This window comes from Hemiscyllium ocellatum, chromosome 20 (assembly GCF_020745735.1).
Source record: "Hemiscyllium ocellatum isolate sHemOce1 chromosome 20, sHemOce1.pat.X.cur, whole genome shotgun sequence".
In the NCBI taxonomy this organism is placed as follows: Eukaryota; Metazoa; Chordata; class Chondrichthyes; order Orectolobiformes; family Hemiscylliidae; genus Hemiscyllium; species Hemiscyllium ocellatum.
In genome coordinates, this window is record NC_083420.1 from 32,799,913 (window position 1) to 32,817,753 (window position 17,841).

The window sequence follows — 17,841 nt, forward strand, 5'->3', positions numbered from 1 at the left end:
AAACATAGAAACTACTAGGAGTTCGGTGGGTAGGTTGGTTAACCATGGGGAATGCAAGGTTACAGGGAGAGGGAAGGGGTGGATCTGGGTGGGATGCTCTTCAAAGGGTCAGTATGGACTCAATGGGCTGAATGGCCTGCTTCCACACTGTAGGGATTCAACAAGCCTGGCTCATCAAGCCTGTTCTGCCATTCAACATGATCATGGCTGATTTTCTTTCTCATTGCCATATTTCTGCTTTCTCCTCTTACTCCTTGACACTTTAACATCTAGAAATTTATCTGTTATCTTCTCAGATTTGTTCAGTGATTTAGCATCTGCAGCTTTCTATAGTAGAGAATTCCACAGGTTCATCACTATCTCAGTGAAGACATTTCTCATCATCTCAGTCCAAACCCGGAATCCTAAGTCCATGGCACTTGTTCAGGACTCCCTGCATCCAGTTAATTCAACCCTCTCAGAATGTTATATGTTTCAATTAGATCCCCTTTCATTCTTCTAAACTTTAGTGACTACAAGCCCAGTTGACCCAATCTGTCCTTACTTAACAAAACATGGTGGCTCAGTGGTTAGCAATGCTGCCTCACAGTGCCAGGGACCCAGGTTCGATTCCAGCCTCAAGCAACTTTCTATGTGAAGTTTGCACATTCTCCCTGTGTCTATGTGAGTTTCCTCCCACAGTTCAAATATGTGCACGTTAGGTGAATTGGCCGTGCTAATTTGCCCATAGTGTCCAGGGATTAGCTTACTTACAGTGTGGAAACAGGCCCTTCGGCCCAACAAGTCCACACCGACCCGCCGAAGTGCAACCCACCCATACCCCTACATTTACCCCTTACCTAACACTACGGGCAATTTAGCATGGCCAATTCACCTGATCCGCACATCTTTGGACTGTGGGAGGAAACCGGAGCACCCAGAGGAAACCCACGCAGACACGGGGAGAACGTGCAAACTCCACACAGTCAGTCGCCTGAGGCGGGAATTGAACCCAGGTCCCTGGCGCTGTGAGGTAGCAGTGCTAACCACTGTGCCACCGTGCCGCCCCAATGTGCAGGCTAGATGGATTAGCCATGGTAAATGCAGGGTGAAAGGGTTGGAGTGGCTCCGGATGGGATGCTTTTTGGAGGGTCAGTGTGAACTTGGCTGGCCAAATGGTCTGCTTTCACACTGTATGGGATTCTATGTTGATAATCTATGAAAGCTGTCATTCCAGGAATCAGTCTAGTGAACCTTTGCTGCTTTCCTGTTATGGAAATTACATCTTTTCTTTGGAAAGGAGACCAAAACTACACACTATACTCAGGGTGTGGTCTTACCAATATCCTGTACTGCTACAGTAAAACTTTCTTATTTCTCTGCTCAAACCATCTTGCAACGAAGGCCAACATACCATTGGCCTTTGTAATTGTTTGACCGTACCTCCCTGCTTATTTTGAAGACTTGTATGCAAGGACTCCCCGGTCATTTTGTACATTAACATTTCATAATCTATCACAATTTAAATACTTCTGTTTTTGTGTTGTGGTTTTCCTACCCAAGTGGGCAATTTCACACTTATTCACACTTATCCACACTGCCCTGCAATTGCATGCATTTGCCCACATAATCAACTTGTCAAAATCAGCTTGAAGTCTCTTTATATGCTCCTCACCACTCATAATCCCACCTAGTTTTTTGTTACTAGCAAACTTGGAAATATCACATTTGACTCCTTTGTCCAAATTGATGATATATACTTTGTGAATAGCTGAGGACCAAGCACTGATCCATATAATACTTTCCATTCCATAAATGACTGATTTGTTCCTTCTTTGTTTCCTGTCTGTTGACTAATTCTCAGGCCTTGCCAGTGTACTAGCCATGTAACTTTACCACATGTACCACAGATACAGACTATTGCTTGAAGTACAGGCCACAGGCACTGGCTGTCACAAGGTAAAGTTACACTGGGTCGTAGATCCAAAGGTGCTAACTTTCACAGAGTACAGACCCACAGGCACTGCCTGTCATTGAGGTGCAGTTCCGCAGATCCCTCCCCTTAATCGTGGACAGTCCCAAAGCAATGGTCTGTTTGCTAAGTTATGGTTTCATTGAATCTGAGTCCTGGAATATAATTGCCTGCTAACTTGCTTTTTGAAGAATATCATTCCATGGGTATTAAGTCTTGTTAGGATATTTTCTACATGCAGTGAGTCTTTGCCGATATAAAATTCCATGGGAATAATTATTTCTGAGTGACAGTTTGAGGGAAGCTTAGCCTTGTTACTGTACGGTTCCAAAGGTGCTGAGGTTCCTCATTTGGAGAGAGTAGAAAGAGGTTGGTCTTTGCTAATGTAATTCCACAGGAAGGGATCACCTTCCAGAACTTTAACTTAATTGACTGTTCTCTTTTCATATGGTAGAATGGTTACAGCACAGAAGATGGGGATTCAGCTCTTTCTATCGGTGCTGGTTCTCTGCTAGAGTATTTCACCTAGTCCTACTCCCATGCCTTTTTCTCTATGACCCAGAAATCATTTCTCTTCAGACAAGTATCCAAATCTCTTTTGGAAGCCTCAACTGAACCTTCCTCCACCACTCTAATTCCACTCACTGCATAAAACTGACATATAATTCTAGACAAATTTTATTAAAGACTGAATATTAGGCACTAACATTTGTACTAGCTGGTGTGCTAACAGAACAATATTTGGAAACTTTTTCTTATCTGTTCATGGGATATGCGAATCACTGGCTTGGACAGCATTAATTGCGAATCCCTAATTACCCTTAAGAAGGTAGTAGTGAGCTGTCTCCTTCAAACATTGCAGTCCTTAGCTTGCAGAGACACTTATAGTGCTATTAGTTCCAGGCTTTTGACTCAGTGACAGTGAAGGAACAGTGATATATTTCCAAGTCAGAATGGTATGTGTCTTGGAGGGGAACTTGCTGACGGTGATATTCTCATGCATGTGCGGTTCTAGTTTTTCTAGGTGATAGAGGTCATGGGTTTGGAAGGCGCAGTTTAAGAAGCCTTGGTGTGTTACAGCAGTGTATCTTGTAGATGTGCATTGGTGGAGCAAGGAATGAATGTTGAAGGTGTTGGATGGGGTGCCAGTCACAGGAACTGTTTTGTTCTGAATTGTGTCAAGCTTCTTGAATTTAATTGGAGCTGCACTTGTCCAGCTCATGGGCCTTGTAGATGGTGGGCAATCATTGGTGGGTCAGGAGTTGAGTTGCTCGCTGCAGATTTCCAAGCCTTTGACCTGTTCTTGTAGCCACATAGTTTATATGACTTATCCAGTTCAGCTTGAGGCTAATGGTAATGTCCAAGATGTTGATGGTGTAAGATTCAGTGCTGGTAAAGTCATTGATCTCAAGGGAGATATGTTAGATTTTCAATTGTTAGAAATGGTCAATGCCTGGCATTTGTGTGGCATGAACGTTACTTATCTCATATTGTGATTCGGTTTTGTTTCAGCTTTTTCTCAAAGAGAATTTATATCAGGCCTTAGAGAGCAAACGGGATGGCCTCCTGCTCATTGCCTCCCTGACCTTACAGCGGTATGCACGTGGATTCTTTGCAAGGAAACGTTATATAAAACTCCGGAGAACAGCCATTCAGCTGCAGGCTTTGGCCAGAGGCTATCTCGCCAGGTAGGTGAAAAATCCAGAAGCTAAGAAAGTAGTCATTAATGTGGAATCTGCACTGCAGAATTGAGCAGCCATAAGGTTTCAGTGATGGAAGAACAACTTTAAAGAGAAAGTTGTAAAGGGAAAGTAAGCTGCAACATACTTTTATTACAAAAGATTCACTGCAACTGCTGATTTGAGTCCTGTGAAATATTTTTGCCTTCGCCAGTTAGAACACATCCCAAGAGGGTAAAGAACATTTCAAGGGGCAGAGGAACAGTCAGAAGTCATGGTCCAGTTGGGAAGGAAAAGGATGAGGCCTTGCAATCACAATGTCAGGAGCTCAAATGCAAAATAAGGAGTAGGACCTGAAAGGTAGTAATCTCTGGATTGGTTAAAATGCCAGGAACTCATGAGTATTGGAATTGTCGGATGAATAGATTAACACACGTCCAGAGAAATTATGCAGTTTGGAGGACTCCACATTCTAGGAACATTATGCCAGGAGGAGTCATGTTAAAATTGGATGAGTTGGATCTCAACAGATGCAACTGGAATCGACATCTTTGCCAGAAGATCATCCAGTACTGACAGAATTAAAACAAAGTCTGTTGGGGATTCATACGTATGTGCTACATTATGGAGAGAAAACAAGGTATAATGTGGGAAATAGCCCAAGAATAAATAATAATTCAGAAATAAAGAATCTTACCAATTTTTAAAGATGCACTAAAGAAAGCATTCTGTTCGAATGCATCCCAGCTTGGTATGGCAACTGCTTTGCCCAGGATCATAAGAAACTACAGGAAGTTGTGAACATAGCCCGGTCCATTATGCAAGCCAACCTTCTGTCCACTGACTCCATCTATACTTCTCACTGCTTACGGAAGGCAACCAACATAATCAAAGACCCGCTCCCCCCCATCCCCACTCCAGTTATATTCTCTTCCAACCTGCTCTGTCAGGCAGAAGATACTAAAGCTTAAATACGTAACAACAGGTTCAAGAACAGGTTCTTCCCTGCTGTTATTAGACTTCTGAATGGACCCCTCAAATTTTAAATGTAACGTTGATCTTGCTCTCTTTGCACTTCTTTGCAGCCTTAACATCGTATTCTTCGCTCTATTCTGTTACCCCATGCACTTTGTATGGTAAGGTCTGCCTGTATTGTATGCAAAACAAAACTTTTCACTGCAACTAAGTACGCATGACAATAATAAATCAAATCAAAATCAAATTAAATAACAGGGGTCTGAGTGGTCAAATACAAGCCTGTCTAAGATGGATTTGCTATGGAGATAAATGCTCATGTCATTGTAAATAATAGACAATAGGTGCAGGAGTTAGCCATTCTACCCTTTGAGCCTGTACCACTATTCAATATGATCATGGGCTGATCATCCTCAATCAGTATCCTGTTCCTGCCTTGATTCCATTATCCTTGAGAGCTCTATCCAACTCTTTCTTAAATGAATCCAGAGACTGGGCCTCCACTGCCTTCTGGGGCAGAGCATTCCACACAGCCACCACTCTCTGGGTGAAGAAGTTTCTTCTCATCCCTGTCCTAAATGGTCTACCCTGTATTCTTAAGCTGTGTCCTCTGGTTCGGCACTCACCCATCAGCCGAAACATGTTTCCTGCCTCCAGAGTGTCCAATCCTTTAATAATCTTGTATGTCTCAATCAGATCCCCTCTCAGTATTCTAAAATAAGGTTGGTGAATTATGGACACAAGTTGCCACATGAGAATCTGATATTATATTTATCATAGAAACCTGCTTTACGAGGTCATCTTGAGAATTTAATTATTCCTGATAACCTCGTACTCAGAAGAGGATGGAGAGGTTGCAAGTTTTGGGACAAGGGCTGAGAAGATGGTGTCTGGGAAGATTTTTCCCATCACTTAGTAACCTCCTCTGCTTGATCTTGTTCACATGACACTGCGGTCACATCACCAAAACAGACCACAAATAAGCCACAAAGATGTGAATTTAGATATCAAGAATCCTTATGCCCAGAGACACATGATATATATATTGTCAGAATGGTCAGACTAGAACATTTTAAGGAAGCAATATTAGCTGTTTAATTGGGCATGTAGATGCATAAATCCTTAGAGTCTGATGAGATTTATTCCAGGCTACTGTAGGAGGCAAAGGAGAAGATTGCTGCAGTCCTGAAGGAGATATTTAATGCATCACCAGCCACAGGTGAAGTGCCAGATGACTAGAGGACAGTTAATGTGGTTCTTTTGTTCAAGAGGGCAGCAGGGATAGGCCATTAAAAAGTAGTCAGGCTGACATTAGTGCTATTAAATTATGGGAGAATATTCTGAAGGACAGAATTCATCTACACTTGGAAAGGTTGAATCAGCACAGGTTTGTTAATTGGAGATCCTGGCTGGATAATTTAATTGTGATTTTGAAAAGGTGGCTATATATGTTGATGAGCATAGTGCAGTAGACATGATTTACATGGACTTCAGTAAATCCTTTGACAAGGTCCTACATGGAAGGCTGTTCCAAAAGGTAAGACCCTGCAGGATTAAAGGCAAGTTGGCAAACTGGATCCAAAATTGGCTCACAAATAGGAGGCAAAAGATGATGGTGGAAGGTTGTTTTTTTGTCATTAGAACCCTGTGACCAGGACTGAACCACAAGGTTCAGTGCTGGGACCCTTGCTGTTTGTTATACACATCAATGACTTGTATTTTAAACATTGTAACTGTATCTGAATCCGCAACCCCCCCCCCCCCCCCCCTTCCTCAGGAAGTTCATTCCATACGCGAACTATCCTCTGTGTAAAAATATGTGTCTGTCATGTCTTTTTTAAATCTCTCTCCCATCACCTTAACCATGCCCCCCATCTTGGAATTCCCCATTCTATGGAAAATACAATTTTACCTCTATCTATACCCCTCATTATTTCATAAACTTCTATCAGGTCATCTCTCAACCTCCTATGCTACAATGAAAATATCCCAGCCTACCCAGCCTTTCAGTATAATCCAAACCTTCAATACCCAGCAACATCCCAGTAAATTTCTTCTGAATCCTCTCCAGCTTGATACTATCCTCCCTATAGCTGGGCGACCAGAACTGGACACAGTATTCCAGAATAAGCCTCATCAATGTCTTGTACAACCTCAACTTGACTTCCCAACTCCTGTCCTCAAAGAACTGAGCAATGAAGGCAAGGGTGCCAAATGTCTTTTTAACCACCCTGTCTATATGTGGCGCACACTTCAAAGAATTATATACATGCATCCCTAGGTCCCTCTGTTCTACAAAACTACCCGAGGCCCTACTAAAAATTGTTGTACCAAAATGCAATACCTCACATTTATCCAGATTGAACTCCATCTGCCATTTTTCAGTCCGTTGACCCATTTGATCAAGATCCCTTTATAATCTTAAAAAACCTTCTTCACTATCTACTGTACCACTAATTTTGGTGGCGTCCACAAACTTATTAACCATGCCTTCTAATGTTCTCATCCAAATATTTATTTTATATAAATGACAAATAATAGAGGACCCAGAACTGATCCCTGTGGAATGCCATTGGTCACAGGCCTCCAGTGTGAAAAGCAAACCTCCACCATTATCCTGTCTCCTGCCATTCAGCCAATATCTGTCCAAGCTCACCCTGAGTCCCATGTGACCCAACTTTACTAATTAGTCTACTCTGCGGAACCTTCTCAAAGGCTTTACTGAAATCCAAATAAACAACATCCCCTGCTCTGCCATCATTAATATTTTTGGTAATTTCCTCAAATACTCAATCAAGTTTGAGAGACACGATTTTCCTTGCACAAAACCATGCTGACTATTCCTAATCAATTTTTGCCTCTCTAAATGTCCATAATTCCTATCTTTTATAATCACCTCCAATAATTTACTCACAGCTAATGTCACACTCACAGGTCTATAGTTCCTCAGTTTCTCCTTAAAACCTTTCTTAAACAAAGAGACAACATTAGCCGCTCTCCAGTCATTAGGCGCCTCACCCATATTTATAGATTATGCAAATATTTCTACAAGGGGTCTCATAATTTCCTCACTTATTCCCACAATGTTCTAGGATACATTAGATTAGGTCCTGCAGATTTATCCACCTTTATGTTCTCTAAGACCTCCGGAACTTCCTCTTCTGTATTGTGAACTATTTTTAGAACATCAAACTTTATTTCTCTGAATTTTCTAGATTTCATTTCTTTCTCTACAGTAAAAACTGACACAAAATATTCATTTAATAATTTAATATCTCTCTCATCTCCTGGGGTTCAACACAAAGATGACCTCCTTGATCTCTTACAGGCCGTACATTCTCTAGTTACCATTTTGCTCTTAATATATTTGTAGAATCTCTTTGGAATATCCTTAACCTTATCTGCCAATGCTATTTCATATCCCCTCTTTGTGTTCCTGACTTCTTTCTTAAGAATGCCTCAACACTGTTTATTTTGATTAAGAGATTCAGTTGAACCAAGTTGTCTGTATCTAAAATAAGATTCTCTTTTATTCTTAACTAGAACCTCATAATCTTTATTCACCCACTTTTTCTTTAATCTTACCAGCCTTACCTTCACTCACACAGGAACATAATGCCTCTGAGCTCTTGTCATCACATTTTTCAGACGTCCGTTTATCTGCAAACAGCCTATTCCAATCAACTTTTGAAAGTTCCTGTCTCATACTTTACAATTTGCCTTATTCCAATTAAAATCTTTAACTTTTATAGAAGGCTTATCCTTTTCCATACCCATTTTGAAACTAATAGAATTATGCTTACTAGACCCAAGTGTTCTCCCACGTTTACTTCAGTCACCTGCCCTGCCTTATTGCCCAAAAGAAGGTCTAGTTTTGCGCCTTCTCTAGCAGGAGCATCCACATATTGATAAAGAAAACTTTCTTGAACACATTTGACAAATTCTTCCCCATCCAAATCTTTAACACTATGGTTGTCCCAGTCAATGTTTGGAAAATTAAAACCCCCCATTATTACAACCTTATTATGTTTACATATATCTGAGATCTCCATACATATTTGTTTCTCAATTTCTCTTTTACTGTTGGGTGGCCTATCGTACAATCCCATCAAAATGCTCTTTCCTTTCTTATTTGTAATTTCTACCCATGTATTTTCACAGGACAATGTTGCAAAAATATCTTCCCTAGTTACAGCAGTAACATATTTCTTAATCAAAAACACCAACCCCCCCCCCACCTTTCTTGCCACCTTTTCTATCCTTCCTATATCATCTAAAACCTGAACATGTCCATCTCTCAGCAAAATTTCTGTAATAGTTACAACACCCCAATCCCATGTTCTTAAACATGCCCTCAGTTCATCAGCCTTACCTGTTGGTAAAACCACGTGCATTCTTCAGAGTTACTACATACTCTGACTCTCTCTTGTCTTTCTTTCCTAGTTGACCTTACATTCAGAACCTTCCCCATCAATCCTTCCATTGACACTGCGACTTAGAGTTCCTCCACTCCCCCTCTCTATCAGTATAAAATCTCCCTTGATGGAATAAGTGAATCTCCCTGCTAAGATATTGATCCCTTTGCAGTTCAGGTTCGACCCATCCTTTCTGAACAGGTCTTTTCACATGCCAAAAGCCTGAATCCCTGAACAATACACCAGCTCTTCAGCCATTTATTTAATCTCCTTTATCCTTTTGTTCCTTCCCTCATTTGAATTTGGCATTGGGAGTAAACTAGAAATTACTACTTTTAAGGTTTTATTTACTTAACCTCTTAAATTGACTCTACTGCTTTAATCTTTTCCCTAAAAATGTCATTCTTACCATTGTGTACAATCATTTCCAGCTTCTCAATCTCACCTTTCACAACATGTTTGAAATATTTGGAAATGTTTGCAACACCAGGAAAGCAACAAACCGCCCTAAATTTATGCTCACTGCCACAGAATCTCCTGTCTATGCCACTGTCAGGAGAATCCCCTATTAACAATTAATCTATTGAATCTCATCAAACGTTACTTAACATATGAATCATTCCAAGTGTCCAATAACAGCTGCCCATTCCATTTTCCTCAGAGAGACTATTTCCTTCTAAGTTCCAAAAACTGAAGATCTATTTGATAGAGGAATAGCCACTGGAGACTTTTGAACTACTTTTTAACCTTTCCCAGCAGTCATCCACCTATCTGACTGATCCTGCTGTGTAATAACTTTTCTAAATCTACTAGCCATCTCACTGTGCACCTCATATCTGCCCTGAATAACATTAAGCCTAAAAAAAAGTTTCAATAACACCTTCTAAAATAAAGTACCTTTTGTTACCTACAGAAAATAATGTTAAAATGGAAAAAAAATTATATATGTCAACTGTATAAAACTTAAATAAAATCAATCATTTAGCTGATTAACTGAATAAAAAAAAAGACTCCTCTCAGAGTAATGGAGTCATAGAGACATACAGCACAGACACAGACCCTTCAGTCCAATTCATCTATGCTGACCAGATCTCTCAACCTAATCCAGTCCCATTTGCCAGTACCCGGCCCATGTCCCTCCAAATGCTTCCTATTCATATACCCAAAAAGATGCCTTTTAAATGTTGCAATTGTACCAGCCTCCACTACTTCCTCTGGCAGCTTATTCATACACGCACCACCCTCTGCATGAAAAGATTGCCCCTGCAGTCCCTTTTATATCTTTCCCCTCTCACCTTAAATCTATGCCCTCTTGTTCTGGACTCCCCCACCGAGGGAAAAGACCCTGTCTATTTATCCTATCCATACCCTTCATGATTTTATAAATCTCTATTTGGTCACCCCTCAGCCTTCGACGCTCCAGGGAAAACGCCCCAGCCTATTCAACCTCTCCCTATGTCTCAAATCCTCCAACCCTGGCAACATCTTTGTAAATCTTTTCTGAACTCTTTCAAGTTTCACAACATCCTTCCAATCGGAAGGAGACCAGAATTGCATGCAATATTTCAAAAGTAGCCTAGCAACATCCTGTACAACTGCAACATGACCTCTCAACTCTTATACTCAATGCTCTACCAATAAAGGAAAGCATACCAAACGCTTTCTTCATTATCCTATCTACCTGTAACTTGACTTTCAAGGAGCTATCAACCTGCACTTCAAGGTCTCTTTGTTCAGCAACACTCCCTCCTCAAAGAAAAATAATCTTCTGCAGAGCCAACCAAGCGGAGAACTCTCTGGAACGAAACTACAACTTCTTATTTTAAAAAAAAGCTATGTTTTTTTCAGAAATAAATCATTGTAATGTAAAATATAGAAGGTTTCATTAGTAAGTTTGCAGATGACAGAAAAATTAGTGATGGTGTTGGTGGTGAGGAGGGTGGTCTCAGGCTACAGTCTGCTATTGATGAGCTGGTAAATTGAGTACAGCAATAAGTCTGAGCTGATCCATTTTCTGAGGTCTAATAAGTGAAGGGTTTACACAATGAATGGTACATTCTTGGGGAGTACTGAGGAACAAAGGGACCTTGGTCTACAGGTCTATAGATCCTGTAGGTGTCAACACAGGTAAACAAGTTGGGGAAGAAGGCATACGGATGATTGCTTTCATTAGTCAGGAAGCAGAATATAGGGATATGGAAGTCTTGTAACAATTTTATAGAACATTGGCTCGGTCACAGATGGAATACTGTGTGCAGTTCTGGAGAGGGTGCAGAGGAGATTCACCAGGATGTTGCCTGGGATGAAATGTTTCAGTTATGAGGAGAGATCGGATAGGCTGGGTTTGTTTTCCTTGGAGCTGAGGAGGCTGAAGGAGGATCTGATTGCAACACACTGTGAAAGTCATAGACAGAGTAGATCGTGAGAATCTCTTCCCCATGGCAAATATATCTAAGAATAGAGTGCATAAGTTGAAGGTGAGGTCCAGAGGAAATCTGAGAAAAAAAATTTTCGTTCAGAGGGCCAGAGATATTTGGACGTGCTGCCTGAGAGGGTGGTGGTGTCAGGTACTCTCGCAGCATTTTAGAAACATCTGGATGAGCAATTAAAATGTTGGGGTATAATAGGCTCTGGACAAAGTGCGTAAATGGGAATAGTGTTGTTTGTTGATTAACATGGTTCTGGTGGGCTGTATGGCCTGTTTCTGTGCTGTATGACTCTATGTAATTTATGGCAACCAACCTAACAAATTGTCATTTTCTGGAATAATGGAGAGAGTTCAATGAGAAGAATATAAGTGGAATCCTTACTCTAGGATTTATTTTCTCTTCGAGAGTTGTGCATCTTTAGAAATCAGTGCAAGTGGGGTTGTTGAATATCTTTAAGGTGGAAGTAGACAGATTCCTGTTAGGCAGGGGAATCAAAGATTATCAGGGATAGATGGGAATATGAAATTCAGAACACAAACAGATGAACCTTGATCTTATCTGAATGGTGGACCAAGCTTGAAGGGCTGAAATGCTGTTGCTCCAAATTCTTATGTTCATATGTTACCTGATCCTTTCTTTTGCTTTGTTTCTCCTGACAGAAAAAAATTCCAAAAGTTTAAGGAAAGTTTGATCAAAGTACGATCTGTTGTCCGCATGTTTACAAATCGCAGAAGATTTCTCAGAGTAAGTAAAAATGCTAAGTGCACAAAATCATTCCAGACTCCATGTCCATCTCGTCCATTTCTGTATGGTCCACCTGGTCCATGTCCCCTGGCCATGTGTCCATGTGCCCTGTAATGTGAAACATTACTATGAATGTGTGAATACAATAGTCAGATCATCAGAAGATGTAATGTAAGGTCACATGGCAACTGGGAGGTAGTTCTCTCTCGAAGCATGATGTGAAATCTTTTCTTATATGTTTACCTTTTAAGTAGTGTTTGACACAAACCTCCTCCTATCTTTCCTCATTCCAAACACAACAAACTAAAATAATGGGTCTTAATAATTATTTGTCATTCTTTCAAGAAGAAATTGTATCTGGTAAACATTCCTAACTAAATCACCATATCTGAGAATAAACTAACTAACTATTTTTGTGGGATTTGGCTGCACCAAATCACTATTATGTATCGGTGTATACTGTTGTTAACCTTCAAAGCAATTCATCCTGGAGCTCAATCTCTGATGAAGAGTCCTGAACCACACAAAATACAATGGATTTTCTCCAGAATTTGGATAAATGTCCAACAGCAATGATAACAGGGGATTTGGAAAGTCTGGCAGAGAATAATGGCATGTACATGAAATATATTTAAAAATGTGAAATAGCATTTTATTTTTCTTCTCTTTATAGCTACGAGAACAGAAACGTGAGAGGATCGAGATGGTAATAAATTTCATTTCATATCATTCTTGGTCTGTGTCCCATTACAACTCATACTTGGGTACAGTACCACGTACAGGGGCTTGATAATGTATAGGTTAGATTCCCACATGCTGGGATATGGTATTGTATACTGTAGTATGAAATCACAAATAAGAATATGATCCCACAAACCGGGTCCTTCATACAGAGGGACAATGTCACATATATAGTGTTATACTCCAAATGGTTACAATCTGGAATGCATTACCTGAGAGTAATGTGGGGAAGTTTCAAAGAGTATTGGATGAACATCTGAAGAGAGAAAATGTCCAGGAATACGAGTGAAGGGCAGGAGTGTGAGTCTAGCTTTTGTCAACAGCCAGTATGTGCACAACAAATTGAATGGCCTTATTCTATGCTTTAATTTATAACCCAAACCCTAATCTATCAACCCAAATTCAAATCTTAGAACTAACTCATTGACCTCACCATAACCTTAATTATCAAATCCTAATTCTAATTGATTTAACTCTAATTCATTAGCCCTACCTTTACCCCTCAATCTTAATCCATTAATCCATATCTCAATCCTAAACCTTGCTTCTTAACATTTGGATTTAAATCCAAGCAACATTCACTCTTGACCAATATGCTTGAATGTTAGTGACTCTCATTTTATTCCCTCTTCCGACAAACCTTATGCTCCATCTCTGTATTATTCCCGTTATCTCTCAGCTCACTCAACCAAATTGTTTTGAGAAATAGAAGAATTTATAATTTGGTAAATAGAGAAAGAGGATAATGATTGAGTTTGAGAGAAACCCTGAGTGATGCAGAGCTTTTAGGACCTAAGTTCAAAGTTATCTGTTTTCCTGAAGCACACTTCACCTTCAACATGTCATGTCCCAAATTAGTTGCATGCTGCATCCCCAAATGTTGCTAATGTTTTTGTATCCCTCTTGATTAATTGTTTTCTCCATGTTGAGACTCAGCTTTGTTTGAAAGGTTATTCTAAAATGAGACATCAACTTTCACTTTTTCAGAATGAAGGGATGCCTTTAAAATTAGGAGTCACCCTAACAGGACAGAAATGAGGAGAAATATTTTCTATCAGAGGGTTGTGAAACTCATTGCCTCACAAGGTAGTGGGGTTGGGGTTGTTAAATATTTTAAAGGCAGGGTTAGATGGAATCATATTAGGAAATGGAATCATCAAAGATCATCAGAAGTAGATTAAAATGAAATTCGAAATGCAAACAGATCAGCTTTGATCATATTAAATGGTGGAGCTGGCTCGAGAGGCCAATTGGTCTACTTCTACCCCTTTTAGACACTTACAAGACTTGCACACATTAGGACTGAGACACATCAAAGCAACTTAAGAAGTGAAAAACAAATTATACAACATGAGAAGGTATTGATTGTTGGATCATAGTTGAGGTGGAGATGCCACAGGAACTGTTAACTGTAAATCTAAGTTACCCAATGAAACTCAAACTAGACAAGTTGACTCAGTTTGGTCAGGACATTGCCGTGTGGAATGTAGCATGGATTGGCACCTTTACCTGAATAAAAAAAAATGCATTCTGCTCACAAAAATCAAGATACTGGGTGTGAATATACAGTTATGATAATTCCATTCCCGTGTAATCCTGAGTTGTAAGAAAATTGCATAATAGCAGCACCATTTAACCCAATGGGATCAGAATCACATTATAACCAATACAAGTAAGGGAAGTTTGCATTCTACAAATAACGGTCTAAATTCTTCAAATGCATTATAGCCAATTCACATTGAAGAAACGTGTGTTATAGCAGAATCGACTGTAAATAGCTTCTAGCACAAATAGTTGAATCACACTGCAAGCCTGACTGGCAAACTTGAATTGGTTATCTATATAATGTTTAGTACAATTGGGATTATTTAGTAAATGCTATCCAAAAGCAGAATCACATCTATCATTGGGCATGGTGTATTGAGACAAGCTAATTAAGATTGACAGTTAATAGTTCCTGTTGTACCTCCATGCAATCCATGGCCAACCAATCAGAATCCTTTTCTCATGCTATATGAATTACTGTTCCAATTATAAGTTTGCTTTCTTGTATCCCACTCTGATGAGTGCAAGGCAGAAAAAAACACTTTTTTTTAAGCAATGTTTAAATTCTGCAGTACCAAGTAATTAATTTGCTGAGAATTTAGTGATAAATTAATGATCTTTTTAATTAGGAACAAACGATGAGGGAAGTGGTGAATGTTGCTCACCTAGACATTCCTGCTGAGTTGGCCTCCCTACTCCAAGCAGCAGCAGGTATGGTTTTTGATTCTTAATTCATTATGATTCATTATTCTGTTGTTTTCTATCTCTGTGTATGTCTCTTTCTCGCTACCTCTCTTTTCCTTGTCTTTTTTTTAAACCCATGCCTTTCACACACTCTCTATATTCAAGGTTTGTGCGAAGATTTGTAGCTCGGGAGCTCGTTGTTTTGGTTCTGTTCGCCGAGCTGGAAGTTTTTGTTGCAAACGTTTCGTCCCCTGGCTAGGTGACATCATCAGTGCTTTGGAGCCTCCTGCGAAGCGCTTCTTTGATGTTTCTTCCGGTATTTATAGTGGTCTGTCCTTGCCGCTTCCAGTTGTCAGTTTCAGCTGCCCGCTGTAGTGGTTGGTATATTGGGTCCAGGTCGATGTGTTTGTTGATGGAGTTTGTGGATGAATGCCATGCCTCTAGGAATTCCCTGGCTGTTCTCTGTCTGGCTTGCCCTATGATAGTGGTGTTGTCCCAGTCGAATTCATGTTGCTTGTTGTCTGTGTGTGTGGCTACTAGGGATAGCTGGTCGTGTCGTTTCGTGGCTAGTTGATGTTCATGTATGCGGATTGTTAGCTGTCTTCCTGTTTGTCCTATATAGTGTTTCGTGCAGTCCTTGCATGGTATTTTGTACACTACATTAGTTCTGCTCATGTTGGATATCAGGTCATTCGTTCTAGTGAGTTGTTGTCTGAGCGTGGCTGTTGGTTTGTGTGCCGTTATGAGTCCTAAGGGACGCAGTAGTCTGGCTGTCAGTTCAGAAACGCTCCTGATGTATGGTAGTGTGGCTAGTCCTTTGGGTTGTGGCATGTCCTCGTTCCGTGGTCTTTCTCTTAGGCATCTGTTGATGAAGTTGCACGGGTATCTGTTTTTGGCGAATACCTTGTATAGGTGTTCCTCTTCTTCTTTTTGTAGTTCTGGTGTGCTGCAGTGTGTTGTGGCCCTTTTGAATAGTGTCCTGATGCAGCTTCGTTTGTGTATGTTGGGGTGGTTACTTTCATAGTTTAGGACTTGGTCTGTGTGTGTTGTTTTTCTGTGTACCCTTGTGGTGAATTCTCCATTCGGTGTTCTCTGTACTATCACGTCTAGGAATGGGAGTTGGCTATCCTTTTCTTCTTCTCTCGTGAATCGGATTCCTGTGAGTATGGCGTTGATGATCCGGTGTGTTTTTTCTATTTCCGTGTTTTTAATGATTACAAACGTGTCATCGACATATTTGACCCAGAGTTTGGGTTGAATTTGTGGTAGGACTGTTTGTTCTAACCTTTGCATAACTGCCTCTGCTATGAGTCCCGAGATTGGTGATCCCATGGGTGTACCGTTGATTTGTTCATATATCTGGTTGTTGAATGTGAAGTGTGTAGTGAGGCACAAGTCCAGTAGTTTAAGTATGCCGTCTTTGTTGATAGGTTCCGCGTCCTGTTTTCTGTTCTGTATGTCCAGTAGGTTGGCTATTGTTTCTCTGGCTAGGGTTTTGTCAATCGAAGTGAACAGTGCTGTCACGTCGAATGAGATCATGGTTTCTTCTTTCTGATGTATATTTCTGATGATGTCCTATATATAGGACAAACAGGAAGACAGCTAACAATCCGCATACATGAACATCAACTAGCCATGAAACGACACGACCAGCTATCCCTAGTAGCCACACACACAGACAACAAGCAACATGAATTCGACTGGGACAACACCACTATCATAGGGCAAGCCAGACAGAGAACAGCCAGGGAATTCCTAGAGGCATGGCATTCATCCACAAACTCCATCAACAAACACATCGACCTGGACCCAATATACCAACCACTACAGCGGGCAGCTGAAACTGACAACTGGAAGCGGCAAGGACAGACCACTATAAATACCGGAAGAAACATCAAAGAAGCGCTTCGCAGGAGGCTCCAAAGCACTGATGATGTCACCTAGCCAGGGGACGAAACGTTTGCAACAAAAACTTCCAGCTCGGCGAACAGAACCACAACAACACTCTCTATATTTCTGCCTATTTTCATTGGATATATCACACCAGTAAATAACTCACTTTGCGCCTGACTGCACTGGAACAGTTACATATAAAGTAATCCAGGAGCACAATCAGGAAATCCTCAACTCAAATGTCACAGAAGTTGCAATATTGCACCTCAACTCTAAAACCTGAGAGATGAGAGCTTTAAATACACACCAAGCCAGTGAAATTATGTGGTGATATTCATTATCTGGGGCGTTGGTGCTCGAAGATTATAGTGATATCTTTCAAAGATTACTGACAACCTCAGTACAGAAGATACATGGATGAAATCTGCCCACTTGTTTGTTGTTGCTTTACTTTGTGGCTTGCCTTTGAAAAGTTGCAGGACTTGTTGTTTACAATTCGATGAAATATTGTCCCCTTTTGCTCACCGTGAAAAACATGTTGAAAAAGCTTAGAAATATGTTGATGTCTGAATTTTCTTTTGTTTTTGTGTAGCTGATAAAGAAAACCAGAATGAATGTATTATCCAGAGTGAAACTCCAAAGGTCCAATCACAGGAACAGCTAGTAATGGCTCTTGATATCAATAACTATCCTTTTTCCAACTTTGTACGGACTCACTTCAAGGTAAATATATGTGGGGTCCTGTGCTGATTAGAGCACATAAATGATTTGGAGGAGGGTACAGA

At 40.4% G+C, this 17,841-nt stretch overlaps 1 protein-coding gene across 1 annotated transcript in view; it reads left to right on the forward strand.

Moving 5' to 3' along the window:
- myo15aa (myosin XVAa) overlaps positions 1–17,841 on the forward strand; it is a 151,652-nt gene that overhangs the window by 51,564 nt on the left and 82,247 nt on the right. Inside the window, exons 22-26 of the mRNA XM_060840978.1 lie at positions 3,464–3,639; positions 12,109–12,193; positions 12,867–12,899; positions 15,109–15,190; positions 17,649–17,779. Coding sequence (XP_060696961.1) covers positions 3,464–3,639; positions 12,109–12,193; positions 12,867–12,899; positions 15,109–15,190; positions 17,649–17,779 — 507 coding nt within the window. The remainder of the gene's footprint in view (positions 1–3,463; positions 3,640–12,108; positions 12,194–12,866; positions 12,900–15,108; positions 15,191–17,648; positions 17,780–17,841) is intronic.